The 21,688-nt window shown below is 37.4% G+C and overlaps 1 protein-coding gene across 1 annotated transcript in view; it reads left to right on the top strand.

Moving 5' to 3' along the window:
* Positions 1-21,688, top strand: part of Agbl1 (AGBL carboxypeptidase 1) — a 762,772-nt gene that overhangs the window by 432,190 nt on the left and 308,894 nt on the right. Inside the window, exon 21 of the mRNA XM_076851383.2 lies at positions 5,151-5,327. Within this exon, the coding sequence (XP_076707498.2) occupies positions 5,151-5,327 (177 nt within the window). The remainder of the gene's footprint in view (positions 1-5,150; positions 5,328-21,688) is intronic.

Below are 21,688 nucleotides of genomic sequence, written 5' to 3'. Positions count from 1 at the left end.
TTGAATTCAACAACACCATCAATCAATTGGATGTAATTGGCAACTATAGACTCTTCCAAGAACACCAGAATACATATTCTCCTGAAGCTTATATAAAACACTCACCAAGACAGACCAAATTGTGGGCCAGTAAATACACATTAAAAGAATAGAAATCATATAATGTCTGCTCTCAGACACAATGGAATTGAACTAGAAATCAGTAGAAAGGTTAACAGAAAGGTTTAATTCCCAAATGTGTGGAAATTAAAGAACACACTTCTAAATAATACATGAATCAGTGGAGAAATCTCAAAAGAAATTAGAAAATATTTTTAACTAAATTAAAATAAAACTGCTACTAATCAGATTTTGTGGAATGCAATAAAATCTGTGCTTAGAGGACAATTTGTAACATTGAATTTATTTATTAAAAAAGTAAAATTCTAAAATAAATCATCCATGCTTCTACCTTAAGAAACTAGTAATAAATAAATAAAATTCAAAGTAAATGAAAGAGGTAAAATATTAGATAGATCAAAACTATATATATATATATATATATATATATATATATATATATATAAAATCCTATAATTTTATTTGTCAAAATACTAAAGTATAAAAAAAAGAGATTGAAAAATAGGAAATCAAAAGCTGGTTCTTTGAAAAATTGATAAGAGCATTAAATCTGTAGCCAGGCTATCTAGGGAAACAAAAAAAGAGAGCAGGCACAAATTATTAATACAAAAAATGAGAAGTGAGACATAACTACAGATCCTGTGGATATTAAATGGATAATAATTTCATAATTCATGGAATGCTACAAATTTTATAACCTATATTAAATAGACCAATTCCTTGAAAGACACAAACTACCCAAGCTCATGAAAAAATAAATAGATAATTTGAAATGGCCTATATATTACAGAAATAGAATCAATAAATAATAATTAGTAACCTTCATAAACAACACTAGGCCCAGATGGGTTCACTGGTAAACTTTACAAAATGTTAAAGGAAGAAATTATACAAATTCTTCACAGTCTCTTTCAGAAGGTGGAAACTGAGGGAATATTTTAAAAATCATTTTACAAGACTAAATATTTCTATAGGATCAACATTAACCTAATGCTGAAGCCAGACAAAGACATTAGAAGAAATCAACAGATCAGTATCATTTTCTGAACATAGATGCAAATTCCAGAAGAAATGTTAGCAAATCAAATCCAATAATATAGTAAAAAGAATTATGTATACTATATAATTACGATTTATCCCAAATATGCATGGTGTATCAGCATTTCAAAATCAATTTATAGAATATATCTTATCAACAAACTAAAGAAGAAAAATCAACTGATCATGTGCAGAAGAAGCATTTGAAAAAAATCCAAAATCCATACATAATAGAAACTCTCGATAAACTAAGAATAGAATCCTCTTTCTGAATTTGATAAAAAAATTTATGAATAAGCTATAGTTAATTTATGAATAAGCTATAGTTAACATAAATTCTTAATGGTAAGAAATAATCACTCTTCTCACTAAATCAGGAGTGAAACAAGAATGTAGCCTCTCACCACTCCTTTTCAGCATTATGTTGGAAGGTGTAGCAATGTAATAAGACAAGAAAACAAAATAAAGTCATACTGATTTGAAAATAAAGAAATAAAACCATTTCTATTTCTGGAACTCCAGAATGAATGATTAATGTGTTGCAGCACACAAAGATAAAATACAGAATTTAATTGCTTTCTTGTATAACAGCAATGAGCAAGTGGAATTTGAAATTAAGAAGCTCAATACCATTTATATTAGTATGTTCCAAATACAATACCTAGTTTATGTCTAACAAAATATGTATTATATCTATGTGAGGAAAATTACAAAAGTCTGTTGAAGAAATAAAAGAAAAACTAAATAAGAAGAAATTCATGTTCATGGATACAAAGACTTGTTTTAGTCAGATTTGTTATCTCTGTTACCAAAGAACCTGACAAGAACAATGTGGAGGAGGAAGTTTATTTTGGGTCACAGTTTTAGAGGTTTCCTCCATGGTTGACCAGCTTCTTAGCTCTGAGCCCAAGATAAGATGAAGTGAGGCAGAACATGATGGCAGATAGAAGTGGTGAAGGAAAACAGCTCAGGACATGACAACTTCTAGAAGATAAGAGAAAATCTATATGACTACGAGTTTGACAACAACTTTTTAGATATGATATCAACAACTATATCATAATCTTTAGCAGGAAGAATTAATAAGCTAGACTTCATTAAATTTAAATTTTTTCCTGCTCTATGAAACAAATTCTCAAGAGAATGAAAAGACAAGCTACAGACTAGAGAAGAAAATGTTGTAAAAGATGTTTGATAATTAACTGTTATCTCAAAGAACAGAGTTTATATAAGAACTTAACAGTTTATATAAAAAACTTTTCAACTCAACATTTAAAAAAAACAAAAAACCTGATTAGAAAATAGACCCAAGATCTTAAAAGATACCTCATGAAAGATGAGATGCAGATGGAAAATAAGCACATAAAAAGATGCTCCACACTGTTTATCATCTGGGAAATGCAAATTAAAATGATAATGTGGTACCACTATACACCTGTTAGAATGCCCCAAATCTGGAACACAAACACCAACTATTGACAAGAATGGGGATCAGCAGGGACTCTCATTTGTTGGTGGTAGCAATATAGAGTGGTACAACCTCTTTGGAAGACAGTCTGGTGATTATTACAAAACCTAACTTACTGTTACCACCAAGTCCAGTAATTGCAATTCTTATTATTTACTTAAAAGAATTGAAAATTATGTCCACATAAAACCTATACATGAATATTTTGTAGCAGCTTCATTCATGATAATACACTCAAGATATCTTCAGACATCTAACCAATAGAACATTATTCAGTGCAAAAATGAAATGAGTTATCATGTCATGCAGAGACATGGAGGAAACTTAAGCAGGTGTTACTAAGTGAGACAAGGCAACATGAAAACTAGTATGACACCAACTATATGAAAAATTGCGGAAAAGACGAAACTATGGGACAGTGAAAGATCAGTGGTTGCCAGGGTCTTCAGGGGAAGAGAAGCAGGAAGGAGATGAGCAGGTGAAGCACACACTGTTTTAGGAATGTGAAACTACTTTGCATGGTACAGTAATATTAGATAAATGTCACTATACATTCAACCAAGCCTATAGAATGCACAAGATCAAGAGTGAACCGTTATTTAAACTATGAACTTGGAGTGATAGTGATGTGTCAATGTAGGTCTATGTATTATAAATACACCATTCTGGTGGAAGATTTTGATAATGAGGGAGGCTATACCCATGTGGGACCATGGAGCACATGGGATATCTCAGTAACTTTCTCTTCTCTCAGTTTTGCTCTGAACTATAACTGTTGTTAAAAAATGAACTATGATTTAAAAAGTAAAAAATCACAAAAGAAGTAAGTTTACAAAACAAAGATCATTAAAGTAATATGAGTAAACTTCTTACACTGAGCTAAAACATTGATATATGAAAATTGATTTTGAGTATTTTTAATCATTTTCTTTAAAGTATATGTAAGCAGTATGTTTATGTTTATCTAAGGAGATCCTTAGGGTCTGGACTAGTAAGTTCTATTTATTTCAAAAAATAGTTATGAAGTCTATGAGTAACATATTTCTCAGGATGCAGAGATTTTCTTGTGAATAAAATACACTCCTGTCCTTATGGAACTTCGAGGCTGAAGAGAAGAAACAAACAAACAAACAAACACACTCACACACAGTAACTAAATTGGAATTGTGATGAACATTTTGAAGGCCAAAGATAGGGCAAGAACTCAGGGAGGGAGGTATAAGTGTGGATATGAAATCAATTAGAAGGGAGTTGCAGAAGCTCAAGCAATAAAAATATTTTTCCCTTTTAAAATGTTCTGTAGGTCTGGAGGGTATGTAGGAACATAGAGACCAGAATAAGTTATGTTAATATTTATATTAATGTGTGTTTAAATAATGTGTAATTTATAATAGAGTCAATAATGCAATTAACAGTTATATTAAACCCAAGGACAGTAAGTACCAGAGTGATAAAGAGATTTGCTAGATAGTCTAGTATTTTTTTTCAAAAAATCCAATTAATTTATATTCTTAACAACTCATTAGGCTTTTAACACTTTTGTCATCCGATTTGTCCAAAAGCCTGAAGTTTTACTGTTTGTTACCTAAGGTACGTGATTTTACATTACATGCTATTTTGTGTGTATTTAGTTAGTCCTGAAGTGAGAGAGCCCTTCTTGTTAATGTCACTGAAGTTCTGGAACTTCCAAGCTCAGTATTTTTTGCTGACCCAAGGACTAAATGTACTATCAACTCTGAGTCATCATTCCCTCTGGGGCAGGTCAAGTGTTGGAAGCCACAGCTCTGTCAATCAGAGTGACTAGAGTCTACAGATGCCTTCTAACTGGAGATTAAGTGGTCATAAATAAAGCATTTTTTACTCCAAAGTGGGATATATAAACCCAGAAGGGATGGAATTTTAGGAGTTTTATAATTGATCCAGCTTCAGATTTATGGCTTAGAGAATAAGGCTGAAAAGTTCATTTTGGCAATTCCATACTCATAGGAAACAAATGAACTTCGTAATGCTCCTGCTTGAAAGTCTTCAGTGGCCCCTGTGGCCTTCTGAGGTCAGTGAACGGTGCTTAGTCTCACCCTGTAGAAACACTAAGGCTGGATTGAGTTGCTCTATAAATTCCAGGTCCCTATAACATCTGTGATTTCCCATAGGCTCAACCCAGCAATGTAAGGGGCCAAATATACATGTGCATCAGAGGTCCACAGTGATGCACAAAAGCCAAGTCTAAAGATTATATTCTTTGGAGTTGGGAAGGTAGGCATCTGGATCCCATTCTAGCCGTTTTGTAGTTGTGGAAAACTTAAGTTCTTTATTTTTACTTTCCTAAGCCTCAGATTCTTCATCTGAAAAATGATAAAATAAGTTGGTATCCATTTCTTAGGGTTAATAAATGATTCACAGTAGCATATATGAAGTGTGTGATGTATAGAGATGCTTCATAAATGTTGAGAAGCTATTTTTTATAATGAATAGTGCTAATCACCTGCAACTCATCATAGTTTGATTTTCTTTTTTCTAATTGTAGACTCTTCCCAAAATCCTTGATAAACTAGCACCAGCATTCACAATGAGCAGCTGCAGTTTCCTTGTGGAGAAATCCCGAGCCTCCACTGCCCGGGTTGTGGTGTGGAGAGAGATGGGGGTGTCGAGAAGCTACACCATGGAGAGCAGCTACTGTGGCTGCAACCAGGGCCCTTATCAGGTATGTGAAGCTGCAGGCCCCTCATGCCTTCTGTCTAGCAGCAATATACAGGAATGGGGAGCAATAACAGACCCTCTCATCCCTGCTCCACCACCTGAAAAGGAAAGAAGGCTCCACGTAGAGTCTGCCCTGTTCCTTTCAATGATCACCTTTGCCTGTGGCAGCAGCACTGTTGGTCCTGGAAGCTATGTGTGCATGCTTTCCAATTTGGTTCCTTAATCATTTCTCCTCACCAGCAAGCAGCAGGAAGCCTCTTTTTAACCTGTGCCCCCAGCTTTTACAGAATCTCTGCCTGCCTGGCTCTGTTGCGTTCATAGAAATCTGTTGTCTGTTGCAACAAGTGAACTATCTCATAAACATCATTGAGGGCATAAGTCATGTATGGATATTGTCAATACACTTATATATTGTGTTTGTTTCCTATTCTAGTTTAGATCAGCAGCTCTATGTGTTATCCTGCTGTCACCAGGGCACACAGGAAATTGTGTGTAGTGCAGGTCTCCCAGAATGAGTGGGTCTGAGACTCATGCACCAGTGTTGGGGGTGGGGAATGCTCTTGTATAAATCATGTTCTTTCTACAGCTATATTAACTGCATGAGCAGCTGGATAGCTGCTATAGCAGGCTGTTCTGGCTGCTCTTCCCACTCCCCCATAGAGAAGCATAAATAAAGGACATTGTGACACTGCCAGGGTAATAGAGTCTTTTAAATTTCTTAGGCAAGCTGACAGACGACTCCTTGGTGACTTCCATTCAACCCCAAGAATACCTGGACCTCACCAGTATTAAAACTCATTGTGTTGGCTTTGATACTCTCCTGGAGCAGCCAGGAAGCACTTGGCATGTATGCAATCCAGAGCTTGTAGAAATCTGTTAGCTATCAAAGGCAGTGCACAGAGTGACAGGTCATGAACATTATCTAACTTCCCCACCTGGTCCAAGAGATGTTTGACACTGGGTTAACTTAACTGCTCATTTTGGCCCATTAGTTATGTCAAATAGTCCAAATGATTGCTTCAAGGATTATTTTGTTACTAGATTAATAAGTAATTAGGCTGCATTGATTCTATTTACTCATATTAATGTGCATGCAGAATAAGAGTGCAGATCATTATATGAGTAGCAAAAGATCTCACTCTTCCATATACCAGCAGTACTGAAGCTACTTACTTCCAAAAACCTATGTTTCAAATGTAGATTTTAATGTAGATTCTGTCCTCCCTACCACACAAAATATTTGTAAACACATATATGAATTGACTTTGAGGTTATATCATCAGGAATCTGTTTACTTTATTGGCATACAAGTCTATCTGATTTCAAAAATAAAAGCCTGGGATATTGTCATCCTAAGGCCTTCTGGACATTGATTTGTGCCTCAATAGCTGTATGCCTCCTTGTAGGATGGGGCCTGTCATTTGCTTAAAAGACTTTCCATGCAACCCTTCACAGATTTATTGGATCGGTGACTTTCATTGACTTTGTTTCTCCAAGCACCAGTTCAGACTAACAGCTTCTAGTCACATAAGTATCAATGCCATTCATGATAAATCAACTGGACATTCAAGTCCTTTGGAGCTGCCTGAAAACCAAAGGGCTCATAGGTGCAGGCCCACACGAACTCTCCATCTTCCATGCAATGTGCAAAACAACTGTTAGAAATGAGAAAAAATGAAAGACTTTCACCCAATGAGATGACTTTCAGGTATCAATGCAGCATTTATCCTGTGAAATTTTCCACATGGGCTTTGCATGGGGTCTCCAGAAGGAGAATGGAGGGAGAACTGGCTAGAGAAAACCCTAATAGTGCCAAACCTGCTTTTGGTTTAACGGTCCCATTCTCTATATGAAACACCTCTCTGAATGGATTGGTTTTCTCTTTCCCTTTGTTTTCTTGTCCTTACAAACATGGTTGAGTAGCTGAGCAGAATCACAGACAGCAAGCAAGGGCATGGTGAGTAATTTTACATATGGGAGCCCCCCCCCCCCCACAGGGGAAGGAAGCCAGCCCAGAGTTGGGTGTTTCGGTGATTTTCGATTGAGGTATATAATAAAGTCTATGAGCTATAAAGCAGTATAGAAATTTCCATCCTGAACATATTGCAAATGATTTTTGTACATTGAGAAGCTAAGTCCCAGTTGGGTCTTGAGGTTATTATTCTAAGGTCATCTTTCCATTTTTTGTTTAGCATTACCATTTATCCAAAAGATGGAGGATACTTAAGTACACCCACGAGGGGCATTCCTTCCTTCCTTCATAAGAATATAAATATTTTTGCAGTTTCTCTGGTTAATGTGGCTTTAAAGTAGTTCCAATCATTTCTCCCCCAGCACACTAAGTACCTGATTTGTTAGTAGTGAAATGAAATATCATTTCTTACAGTGACATTTATGTTGGAACTGCATTAAAGAACATAAGCTATTACCTTCAAATAATTATTATTAATATGATATTTTCTCTTCTATTTTCCAGTCTATAGTTGGCTAATTTGAAAAAAAAAATTCTCCTGCCTTTATTTCTTTGGAATACAGTCTCTGCTGCTTCTCATACACTTAAGATCCATAATTTAAATTTTATGTAATAGTCCCACCCACTGAGAGATTTACTTTTTCTCTTAGGGACTGGCCCAAAGGTATTGAGGCTGTGGAGGGCAAGACTAAATGGAATGATTCATCCTTTGGGGGCTCATTTTTCAGAGGCATCCAGTCTATGTGGACAGCTGTGTGGTTCACAGTGAGAGCCTGTGACCTGGGGTCACATATATGGTATGTCTGCACATACAAAGGCATGTGACTGGACCCTGTGGGCTGCTAGTGGCTTAGGAGGTCAATGTGAGCACTCCCACCCAAGCAGGCTCTGGACCTGCTTGTTGGCCACACCACTGACTTGTGGGACAGCAAAGTGGCCTTAGTCAGAGGAAGAACAGAAGATGGGTGACTCAGCTGAGGCTTGAAGAATGAGTCAACTTGCCCTTAAATTTCTTTATGTGAGCTGCCTCTTTGTACTGTGGACTCTCCAAGCAATCTGTCTTCTCCAACCCCCACAGAGGGATCTTTCAAAAATCCAAATCTACTCAAGTCACATTATCTGTCCCAATCTCTTCATTATGTCTAGAGAAAATCCAACTCTTTATCCTGATGTTAAGACCTTTTACAACCTCTTCATTTTTTTTTAAACATTCAGTACTTGCTCTAGTGCAGAGTAGGTATTAAATATGTGTGATGATGGACAGATGAATGAATAAGTGAACAAATGGATCAATAGCAATTTCTAGGTTGTCAGAGGGTGATCCTCTATGTGCATGGGTAACTAGAAAAGAAGAAGAAATCTCTGTGGTCTGAGTGTGACCAGAAGTCACTCAAAGTGGAGATTTTAAGAGTCTTTGCAGTGCAGGGAAATAGAAAATGTGTGGGCGGGAGAGGGAAAGGCATAGAATGTAGAGCTGAGACCTCTCAGACCTGTCACTATGAACATGATTTGAGAGCATTTAATGGATTCTTTCCCAGTGTAAGACAATTCTAGTCCAGGTGTGGAATCTCTTACGGCCACATTCTAATAACAGATGATAATTAGCAGAAAGACTTCCATCCATTTACATGGTAGATGCTGTAGTCCACCCTCTAGGTGCCTGTTTAGCACCCAGGCATGCATTTCCCCTTGCTGCTCACAGCTGTGTCCATTAGGAGGAATTGACTATAGCTGCAGAAATGCCTTGCCCAAAGCTGTGGTTCCTTCCTGACAGCAGCCTGCATCCAATGGCTGACCTATGTGAGGTGAAAAGGCCTGGCCTCCTTGCCTCCACTGGGACAATTCCAGAGGGCCATTCCAGCTCCCAAATTCCCTGTAGGATCAGCTGGAGCCTTTTGCTTTCCTCATCGCTCACAGGTGTTGTTCCAATGAGTACTCCCCCAAAGTCCTGATACATGTAATTCTCAGAGTCTCAGAGGATGCTTCCTGGGGAAACAAACAAACAAACAAACAAAAACAGTGCTTCAGAAAGACTTGGATGAGAAAACATAGATGTTGGAACTAAGTATTCAGGCTGTAAGATGGTTTGACAGGGATGAATTTCATATAGGCAATTAAGATATCTGAGCTTAGCATTTAAGGCTTCCCGTATCCTTTCTTTCATACTGTATTTGCCTTAGTTACTTAAGGCATGGGCCCTCATCTACCCCCTTCCTCACCTCATGCTGGAGACAATAGCTTGGTGCAGGTTTTTTTGCCGTGGTCCAGAATGGAGGCAGATATATTAGTTTTTGAGTGGATGCTATAGCAAATGACCACAGAGTGACCGAAAACAACATAAGTTTATTCTCTCATAGTTCTAGAGGGTAAAAGGGGTAAAAGTCTGAAATCAAGATGTCAGCAGGGTGATGTGCTCTCTAAAGACTTTAGGGAAAAATCTGTTCCATGCTTTCAGCCGTATTTCCCAAATCTTTGGTGTTCCTTGACTTGTGGATGGATAAGCCCCACCTTTTCCTTTGTTATCACTGTGTCTCTCTCCTAATCTTCCTGTTAAGGACGCCAGCCATACTGGATCAAGGGTCAACCTTATTTCAGAATGACCTCACCTTAACCAATTACATCTGCAATGATCCTATTTCTAAATGAGGTCACATTCTGCAGTTCTGGGAAGGAGAAGAACTTGGTGGGGGTACTATTCAACCTAATGCTCTAGGTCATGGACAGGTACAGAACACATAGACCAAAGAATGAAGGAAATAATTTTATTCGTCTCTTTACATTGTCATGGAGTGAAGCCCGCATGTTATAACAACTCTTGTTTATTCTTTACCCCCATGAAGAAGAAAATCAAGCTTAGATTTTCTTGGAACATCTGGAAAAACAAGTTTAAGAGTCATTCCATGTATAAGGAGTGCTGGTTAATGTTGCTTGAGTATTATGATACACAATTTTAACATAGCAATAATGATAACAAACTCTTCTATGGTACTCAATTTGTGCTAAGCCCTTAACATATATTAAGTTACTCCATGTCTGCTATGGTACAACCAAGAATCACAGTCACTTCTATTGTCATGTCATCCTTATTTTACAAATGAAGATGCTGAGGCAGAGAGGTTAAGTAAGTTGCTCAAGGTCACAGAGCTAGTTAGTTTTAGAGCCAGGATTTGAAGATGACAGGTGTGGAACTGGAATCTTTGCTTTTACCCCTGTGCTTTCTGCCTTGTAAAAAGTGGTTGTTGAAAGGAGTCCTCAGCTTCAGAAACAGGAGACCCAGCTGCTGCACTTGTCTGCCATTAAGTAGATCTGTAGCAACAGGTGAGTTGCTTAACCTCTCTAGGTCACAGTTTTCTGATTTATAATAGATGACATAATTAGAACAAAGAGATGGACATGTCTTTGCTAAATTATGACTATCCTGAGTATCTAAAGGATTTCTGGATCACCTACAGCAATGTGAACCAGCACTATTGTGGAAACCTTAAGAATCTTCAGCAACTTAATTCTGAATATGCACATTTGTTTTTCCCAAAAGTAGCTTCTTTGCTTTAAGCGCAATTCATTATTGTCAGAGGACTTTGGCTGCTTAATCCACACATTTTCTTCTTACCCTGTGTATTCTATCCTGGCTGATCTTCTCTTTAAAAACAAGCAAGTAAGCAAGCAAACAAACAAACAAACAAAAAACCCACAAAACTTTTCAAAGTAAGCAAAGAGGGATGGGAGGAATTTAATACATATGAAATAGCATCTTTCTACCAGTTTCTTCATTATTGGAAATGTTGGAGCAAAATCTTCAGTAAAACACCCATTTTAAGCTGTTACAAGTGAACTCCTGTCTTACTTCCTATGCTCATTTCACTTCCTAGTGACTTCTCGTCTTGTCCACCAGAGTCTTACACAGCTTTATGGATTTACACAGCCCAGACTGAGGACTCTCCTGCAGAACTGGCTTTGTACCAGGGTACACAAGCATGAACCTATACACACATACACAAACATAAGTATATACCAATGATTTTCAACCATCAGGTCATAAAGGAAGCATATCTTATTGTTTAGTGTATGTTCTTGTGTCAGCTACAAAGTTCCAAGGAGAACTCTGCCATTCACAATCATTGAGCTTGAAACAGTCCCTGACCTCTGTGTACTTCAGTGGTAAACATGGTGTTCCTCATAGTTCCTATTTTAGGGAGATGCTGTAAAGACAGAATGAGCCACTATCAGTAAAACATTTATCACTGTCTTCATAGAAAAAACTCACTACCTGTTTACTCTCAAAACAAATTTACTATTTGTATTATTATTGATGATAATAATTATTAGTGTTGATTTTCTTTTTCTATTTGAAATAATGGACTTTTAGACATAATCATCTTAATCAGGTCTTCTTAATCAATACCTTTGAGTTTAGAGGTAAGGTCTCTGTGATATTATAAGCTCTAATACATAACCAGGTTTAAGAATCACAGATTTGGGCTTTTATAGAGACTAATATCCATATATCTATATTTATAGACTTACCTACATCAAAGAAACTCCTGCATGTATTATTTAGATACTTCCTTTTTTATCTACCATTTATTCTAGCTATCAAATTTCCTATGCAGCATAATCTATAGTCTAGCTGATTCATATCTGATGTCCTGAAAAAAAGGAAGGGGAAGAGAAAGAGAAAGGAAGGAATAAGCCTGGATGGCAGAGTGAGGAACAAATTTAAATTTCTAGGAAGCCTGTTGAATTTAAAAAGCTATTTTAATCATGACTTCAACTCTAGAATATAGGTTGGATTACTATTCTCAAGTCACCGCCTTCTCTTACAGGCGGCCATGTAAGGGAATATCATTCTTTTACGTCTTCGAGGAGGAGGGATAATTTACTTTCATTAGTATAACCTGAGGAATGGTATTTGGTTATCTAATCTGAGGAAAGTTTGAGGAGCCCTCCCTCAAATTTTAATGCACATTAAGATCACCTTCTGAGCTTTCTTGATTTTGGGGACATGGCTGAAGAATTTGCATTTTTATCAAGGGTCCCGGGGCTCAGTCATTGAGGGACTGAGGTAGGATGCCCCATGTAAAAAGGCAAGATCTTGAAACTATTTTTTTTTATTAGTATTAATCCTGATCCTCTTTGGGTTCTAGAAAATTCCCCATAGCTTTTATTAGGAAGTCTCAAATTCACCTTTTTGTTTTCCTTTTCTTTCATGTCCGTGCTCCTTCGTGGATTAACTTAATTTCCCTGTAGGTGTTGCACTTAAAAACTGGTCTAATATCCATTCCTGGGAGAATTTGTAGAATTTTTGTTTGTCTTTATTTTTCCTCTAACTTTTAGGACCTCCCCCCCGACAAAGAATTCCTTAAATTGGTGTCTTTGAACAATTTTTTAATCTATGTTTTTGTTATGGAGCTGAGGCCTCCTGAGGAACTGAACCAGCAAGTTCCCCTCTTCAAACCCCAATTCTGGTGACCCTGTCAGGAACATTTCAGACATGTTTCTCAGAGTAACAGGAATGAGTTTATTGAAGGAATGGAAAAAGGGAAAGGAGACAGTATCAAGGGAGAGAGTGAGTCCTCTTGTAGAGGAGAAGGACAACGTGTCTCTCTTGCACTCCGGTTTATTAGGAATCCCAGAGAAGTTTCTAGAAGTCCTGCCCAGGTCCACCTCTTTACTTTTGATTGACAGCAAGGTGACATCAGACTTTCAAATCCCTTTGTCATGGCAACACTTAGTTACCTTGGCTCATGCTGACTAGTTCTAATTGGATTCTTAATAGTACATCTTACAGATTTTATGGTTAGGAAGAGTTATCCTTATCTCCCAGAATTTCAGGATCTGGTTACAAGTCTCCTGGATTTCTCCCATCAGCATTATCTTGGGCCTACATTTCTCCTGCAGTTAACAGGTAGTTTGCTGAGGAATGTAACATATCCTGTCTACTTAGACTGGGCAGAGCTGCAGGTAAATTGCTTCTTGGAAAAGAAAGCATGTAGAGGTCAGCACAGTAGCCCCATTTTATAGGAGTACTCTCTTAACCTTGTGTTCCCACCGTCCTTATCTGTCTGTTCCCTAACAATTTTAAGAGCCTAGACAGAGATATAGTTATATACAAAATTGTTCCACTACATGTACATTTTTTCTAGGGAAAGAAGCTATAGTTTTAAAGAGATTCTTAAAATTGTACGTTATCCAACAAATATGATTTAGAGCTCATGCCTTAATTTATTGAGTCTAAGATATCTTGAAGGACCTTCCTTTAGAGTCTCCTAGTTTTTGGTCAGCTCTAGAAGTGCTTGGCTTGTATTTGTGAAAATCAACCAGAGTCTGTAAATCACTGACTATTTCTGTCTCCACATCAATTAAGCACAAGAACAATGATGCATCTCATTAAGTGCATATTGGATTAACTTACATCTAAATCTTCTGTGATTACATAGGATGCTAATCTTCTCAGGATGCTCTTGCTCACAGGTGCTGAGTTAGCCCAAGAAGCAGCAGCAGCAGCACCTGGCATTTATTAGAAAATCAGAATGTGAGGCCCCACCTGCTGCAACAGAATCTGCATTTGAAGGAGATCTCTAGGTGATCCATGTTCCCAATAAAGTTTGAGAAGCCCTGAAGGGATCAAGCAAAGGAAGTTGGGGAGCTATAGCCTTTTCCTTAATGCAGACATTGTTTCCAGAATGTTTTTCTTCTTCTTCTTCCTCTTCTTCTTTTTAAGGCTGGAATGAGATGTCCTATGTGAATATAATTTAAAAGTTGAAAGTAATCCCCCATATGAGACATTTTGTTGACCCCTGCTAACATTTTAATGTGCAATGAGCTTTTCTTTCTTCACCCATGTTCTGTAACAGCCTTCTGCTCTCTAGAGCTTAAAAAACGGGACTGTTTTCCAAACGCTTATTTTGCCATTGGAGTATCCTTTTATTTCTTTATCAATGTAGATATGAAATCCATATGCTAATCCATTATTTTGGTGTGAAACTACTTGAACTGCTTGTCCATACTCTCTCTTTTCTTATTAATTTTGATTCAGCAAGTGTTGATTTACTGTTCTGTTTTTTTTTTTAACCAATTGCTATATGATCTCAAAGCATGTTATGAGCAGTTTATTAACTCACCGCAGGTTTGATGATATTATGAAATATTGTTCTCATTCTGCAGCCCTGCAGTTCCATAATGTCTGTCAGTAGTATAATAGAATATTAAAAGGAATTAAATAAAAATCAAGAGGTAGAAATGCTAATAAGGTTGCCAGCAGGGGCCTTTTCTGGGATTACTAAAACCCTGGGAGTCTTGAATTTTAAATGCCCATTGTAGAAAGTGATTCCCTGAATCAAAAAATAAGGACAGATTCTGACACTTGGGATAATCCATTAAGCCTCAAATGACCTCTGATTCTTTAAAAATAATTTGGCTTCAAAGGACCAAGAAGAAGAAAAGATAGTTTATCTTTGTAAATCTTACTCTCCCCATGTGATCAATGTAAATGCAATAAGCCAGCCGCCCTTAAGGAGCAGACATCTAAAACCAAAGAAAGCACAGATTTAAGCCAGACTTTTATTTAACTTGTAGCATAGGGAAACAGGATCTGCCCAACTTGGGATGCTTTGCTTTGTTCCTTAGTGCACAACGGAGTCATTGGAGTAACATCTTCCTACAAAAGTGCTGAAAGGCAGAGTCCAGGTCAGGAGAAATTATCCACAGGGTATTTTCTCTGTCTATAAAATGAGGTGGACCCTGAATCTTCCCATACCTCCCTGATATGAAGTGATGACACAGTCCTCCAGCCAACTTTTCGACAGTCTCCACTGTCTTCATTCTAATGGAGGTGTTACAGGGCTAAGGACTTCTGGGAAACTGAGGAAGCATGAAGGCCCTTCCCTCAAACCCTATTCTTGCAATCAAATTAGAAAGTTTTCAGACATGTCACTCAGAATAACAGGCATGAGTTTATTAGAAGAGATGGGAAGAGGACACTCTTAAAGTAGAGACTAGGGCCCCTCAGAGAAGAGATGGACAGCATGCTCTCCTTTTTGGAATGCCAGGGAAGTTTCCAGAGAGTTATGACCAAGTCAATCTCTTCTTGACTTTTAACTGAAAGCAGGATGACATCAGACTTTCAAGTCTCCGTTGCCATGACAATTCTAGATCACTTTGTCCTATGTTGACTAGTTCTAATTGGAACCTGTTCTTACAGATTTTTTGGTTATGGGGAATTATCCTTATCTCCCTGAATTCCATGATCTGGTGGAATTCTTTAGAGTAACACCTGTTCCTGTTGTCAGTATTATTTCCCATCTCCCTTTTTCCTGCAGATAACAAATATTTTTCTTAGGAATGTGACATATCCTGTTGACTTAAGCCAGTATGGGCTATAGATAAATTGCTTTTTAAAAGTGAAAGCATGTGGGGCTCAGCACAGTGGGCCCATTTTATAGAATTATTTTCTTAACCTCATGTTTCCACCACTCATGTCTGCCTGTTTCCTATCAGAGTGATCTTAAAGATTTCTATTTTTAAAGATAAGCAGTCATTCTTTCTACGCCTGTGTTCCCTGAATAACAATGAGTAGAGAAACCCTTTAGGATACTTTGAACCCTGTTGTTAGAAGACAAGCATTAGATATTGTTATATAAACTCATAATTGTTTCATCAGTCAACATGCATTTATTAGGTCTCTACTTTGTTTGAAGCTGAAGTTAATGACTGCACATGTACATAGGAAACTCAGATCCCTTAGCCAAGGCCAGACACATGGTCACTGCATCCTCATTCTTCATTCTTCATTCATTCTTTCATTCATCATTCAGGAGACATTTTTTAAAAATCCACAGTGTGTTAAATGCCAAGGATATGACAGAGTAGAATTGGCAGCTTCCTCCTCTCCTAGAACTTCTAGTACAGCCAGAGGCAGATAATTAAATAAATGAGAAGAAGAAAGAGCAGGGTGGAAAGATCTGGGTGCTCTAAGAGAACACAGGAGGAGGTGAAGATTTAGGACTTGGTAAATGATGGCTTAGTTGAATGGGAATTATCCACAAGTTTTTTTTTTGGGGGGGGGCATGTATGAAATTGAGAAAAGTAACATCTGGTAAAATAGAAGATATTTGTTTGAAAGGAGGACAGGTTCAAAAAGTTCCTAATTTTTTTTTCATTCTAGTTACTTTCATCTTTCTTCTTTCTTGCTTCACATTTCTAAATCTCACCATGGAATTCCCCATGGGTCGCGCTGTATGGGACTAGAGTGGAGTTCTCAAGCACATGGTCCTACTCCTGATTCCAACATGACTCCCTTAGGAATACAGCCATATGTGGGTATTTCTGTGAAATTCAAAGTTTAGGGTATTTCTGTGAATCAGGAAGATTAAAAATGTTTTCTTGTCCTTAGACTGATAAAGAGTAGTAAAATTTAAATAATAGTAAATAACAGTAACCTTGATCATTTTGTTCCAAATGAAACAAACATTTTGTTCCTGGCTATATACCCCACCAAATGTTTCTGAAAAACAACAAAAATTACAATAGTAAAATATACCTTTCCTTTTTAATGTGGTTAGTAATTTAAAAAACACATTTATAAACTTTATTATGTCAGATGAGCCGAAAAGCTACTATAGTCCAAACATGAGAGAAAATGGAAATGAGAGGTAAAGAAAGTGAGCCAGGGACATGAAGCGGAAACTAATGCAAAATATGACATTACTGTTCTGGGCAGAGCAGTCCCAGAGGTCTGCTCTGCTCTGTGGGATGTGTCTGGATAGCTGTTGTGTTACAGAGGAGGAAGAAGGAGAAAGCTGGTACACAGCAGAGTGGTCTCTGTACCACCACACCTTCCTGCTTCCCATTAGTCAAAGTTTGTACCTGGAGGAATAAACTGGCATAATCAGGTTGTACCATCTGGCCCCTGCTACAGATCCTCATCTAAGCCTCTGATGGAATGATGGAAGAAGCCAGACAATTGGATGTGAGACTCATTGCCCTGGCTGTAGATTAGGAGCAAACAAGGGTCCTCCCAGGTATGTTACTGGCAGCTCTAGGGTTGAAGTTTTGAGGGCTCAGCCAGAGCTGGTAGCACCTGAGGCAAAGCTCACCACTGGGGACCCAGGAGTGCCCCCTACCCCCCGTTAGTGAGAAATGCAAGGAGGCACCTAGGGTATGTGCTACACATTCCTGAAGCAAATCTTAATATTTTTAACTGCAAAAGTTATAGCACAAATTGATAGTATCCAACAAAAACATATATGATCCTTGACCTCAAAGTTCTACTTTCAGAAATTTAATTCCCAAATTGCATAGATGTCATTGCTTGTTAATGGTGAAAACATGGAAATAATCTCAGTTCCCATCAGTAGAGGATTAATGAAATACATAATTGTCAGTTTGAACAATGGACAACATGGACAGACAAAAAGTAGAGGATAATTAATATTCACATGACCTTTGATACTTCAATACACTAGCTGCATCACTTGTAGACTGAATTTTGGGTTAATTATTATTAAAGTTAACTTTAGGCATCAGAGAAAGTAAGGACTGTGCTTCCTTCATTGTAAATGTATATGTGTCACTTAGCCTAGTCCCTGACACAAAATACTAGTCAGTTAATCATAATCTTTAACATTATCCCATCCTACATATATATCATCCCAGTTGCATATTACTATACTCAGCCACCCAATGAGAAAATTGAGATGGAGAAAATTTCAGTGGCATTCCTAATCCTTGACAATAAATTAGTGGTATTCATTAATTATACCATTTTGTCTTGTGTTGATGAAATTTTCAGATGTCACAAAGCTGGGACAAGTAGTTATTGCATTACACAGCAAAAAGCATGTCTAAAAGATCTTAACAAAATGGAATGTTGGGCAAAATCTCAAAAGGGGAACCTAGTATGGATTCTTGGGAAATTCTGCATTTGGTTAAAACAGAAAGAAATCACTCAACTACCAGAACATTTATAAAAGTATTTAAGGATTATTAATTTTCTTTTCATGTGATATGAATCAAACTTGAACTATGACTTAAAAATGCAAATGTGACATTAGATTACATCAAAATTATTATAGTGCCTAAAGTGTGAAATCTGATATTTCTCCAACTCAGTCAAATTGTACTAAGAAAAATGTGTTGCATTCAATATGACTCAATTTCAGGCACGTGAGGAAGAATTGTAGTAAAAGTAAGCAAAAGTAAAAAAGAATCTTATAACCATCTAAATGGGATGGATTTTACCTCAAAAGTAATTGGTATTCATTTATATGACTTAAGGAAAAGAGGAATGGGATCATAACTACCTTTAACTTTAGCTCTGTGATGGGTGGAAAGGTGCAGGGACCCCAGTTGGAAGGCTACTATAACAGCCCATTGCAGGAAGAAAGAGAAACATAAGAAACATATTCAAGAGATATTTTGGAGGTGAAAATGAGCAGATGCAATGGGTTTGAAAGGACTGGAGACAAAGAAGTGGTAAATCTACAGTCCATGAGGACTCCCAGATTTCTGGAATAGATATGATATTGAAAATGCAATAAGAAATCATCTTGTGGGTGTGTTTGCCCAATCGTGTGCACACAAAAGGAAACATTCATCATATAACTTAATTGTATGTTAGGAAGAAAGAAGAGAAGCAGAATTTGGCTTGATAAGTAAAATCTCTAGTCGATTCTTTCCATGATATTGTGGAGGCTGCAATCAAACCATTAATGGAAGACAATGTGAAATTGCTGAGTTAACCTTAGAAGGACTTTCTAACATACACTCATTACTGCTTCAACACAACTGACCTTATTCTTGTTGCAGACTAATTTAAATTCTAATGTTTTTTCTTCTATGCACTCCAAAATTCTTATTATAGGTTTCCTTACTACTTACAATTACCTTCCTAGAAATGCAAATCTATACTTTTGGTATGATTTTGACTGAAGAGAGGGACCCTGGGCCAAATTTAACTATACATGATATATATATATATATATATATATATATATATATATATATATATATATACACACACACACACACACACACACACACACACACACACACCCATACATACACACATTGTGATGGTTTGGATATAAGGTGTCCCGCAAAAGCACCTGTGTAAATCCAGGAATGTTCTGATGTGAAATGACTGGATTATGAGAGCTGTAAACTAATCATCCCATCCTAGTTTGAATGAACTGACTGGGCTGGTAACTGTGAGCAGATGGGGCATGGCTGGAGGAGGTGGTCACTGTAGGGGTGCCCTAGAAGGATTCATCTACCCTGTGGCCCCTCTTCCCTTCCCTTCCCTTCCCTTCCCTTCCCTTCCCTTCCCTTCCCTTCCCTTCCCTTCCCTTCCCTTCCCTTCCCTTCCCTTCCCTTCCCTTCTCTCTCTCTCTCTCTCTCTCTCTCTCTCTCTCTCTCTCTCTCTCTCCCCCCCCTCTCCCTCTCTCCCTTTCTCCCTCTCTCCCTCTTTCTAGCTGCATTGAGGGGAGCAGTCTCCCTCCACCACACCCTTCCATCATGTTGTCCTGCCTCACCTTGGGCTCAGAGCAATGGAGTTGGCTCACCATGGACTAAACCTCTGGAACCATGAGTCAAAATAACCTTTCCCTATTCTAAGTTGTTCTTGTCAGATATTTTGGTCACACTGACAAAAAGCTGACTATTCCATGTGTATATTCTAACTATGTTATAGAAAAGGTCAGGGAAACTATGAAAAGTAGTGTTACCCATAAATACCTGAATCTGTTTCTAATCTTATTTTCTTTTTTGCTATTTTGGTGTTTTTTTCTAGACTTTGTTTGTATGCACATCTTTAATAGAACTGGTGACCAATCTGTACATACATTTGTGGATCATTAATTTTTTAAATTAACACTACCATGAAAATTTCCAGCAGAGCTTTGAAGATTTTATGCTTCTAATGATTGCATTTTGTTCCAAGATTACATTGATTTCTCTAGAATTTACTTAAAATATTTGACATTTAAGTTGTATCCAAACTTTTTGCTATATTATACGTCCTTAGGAAGATCTTATAAGTAAACTTTTCCCCTCACTACCTGTATTTTTAATCAGAGGTTAGACTCAGGAGGGAAATTGTTAGGTCTAAGTGTTGGAAAAACTTATGGAACTTGACAAGGCAATATCATTCACCCAATTAAACCTGGCTTGGCATTGATCTTGCTCATGGTTAGTATGAAAGTTGATTTCCACTTGGAATTTTTAGTTTCTCCATATCTAGCACATTTAAACTGAATGAACAGGCAGCTCAGTAGAGGAAGGAAGGCAGAATAGACATGAAATTGCCACTTTTATTTTAATTATTTTTCTCAAATTCCACGTTCTCTTAATTATGATGCGTATTCTCTACCCTCATCCATATCAGCTAACAGCAATATCTAAAGCAACATTTATTATAAGTTTTCTCTCTTAGATATATTAACATAGAAAGGAATTCATGAGTTGGTTTGTCTGTGTTTTAGCTCTTTTGAAATAGTATCCATGGCATCAGATTGGCTTCCAAAATGGATCATCATTTTAGCAGTCATTTGAAATCTCATTTACCATTGGCATCCATTACAGTTACCATAACAAATCAATTTGTGTGTCCTAACACACTCCTCAGGCACTCTTCAGTCACCCACGAATAGGTTGAGTGCAGCTGTCATGATCAACACTCACATATATCCTAGGAATAGACCCTTCTCTCACAAATATCCCTGTTATAACTGCTTCCTCACTGGCTTAAAATAGGGACAGAAATATGGCCATTTGTGGCCTCAGTCATGAAACATTAAAGAGGTAGCCAAGAAAGGTGGTGAAATGGAAACTAACAAACTTCTTCCCTTCATCAAAGACACAAGAGATGTATTTACTTTAGATTATAAAGTTCTTTTTTTTTAATTAATTTTTATTGTAGGTTGTTCAAAACATTACATAGTTCTTGATATATCATATTTCACACTTTGATTCAAGTGGGATATGAACTCCCATTTTTACCCCATATACAGATTGCAGAATCACTTCAGTTGCACAACCGTTGATTTACATATTGCCATTCTGGAGTCTGTTGTATTCTGCTGCCTTTCCTATCCTCTACTATCCCCCCTCCCCCCTCCCCTCCCCTCTTCTCTCTCTACCCCCTCTACTGTAATTCATTTCTCCCCCTTATATTTTCCCTCCTTTCCCCTCACTTCCTCTTGTATGTAATTTTGTATACCCCTGAGGGTCTCCTTCCATTTACATGCAATTTCCCTTCTCTCTCCCTTTCCCTCCCACCTCTCATCCCTGTTTAATGTTAATCTTCTTCTCATGCTCTTCTTCCCTACTCTGTTCTTAGTTACTCTCCTTATATCAAAGAAGACATTTGGCATTTGTTTTTAAGGGATTGGCTAGCT

This window comes from Callospermophilus lateralis, chromosome 3, assembly GCF_048772815.1.
Source record: "Callospermophilus lateralis isolate mCalLat2 chromosome 3, mCalLat2.hap1, whole genome shotgun sequence".
NCBI classification, from domain to species: Eukaryota; Metazoa; Chordata; class Mammalia; order Rodentia; family Sciuridae; genus Callospermophilus; species Callospermophilus lateralis.
The sequence above is the reverse complement of the archived record's forward strand: the minus strand, read 5'-3'. Positions and strand labels throughout refer to the sequence as shown.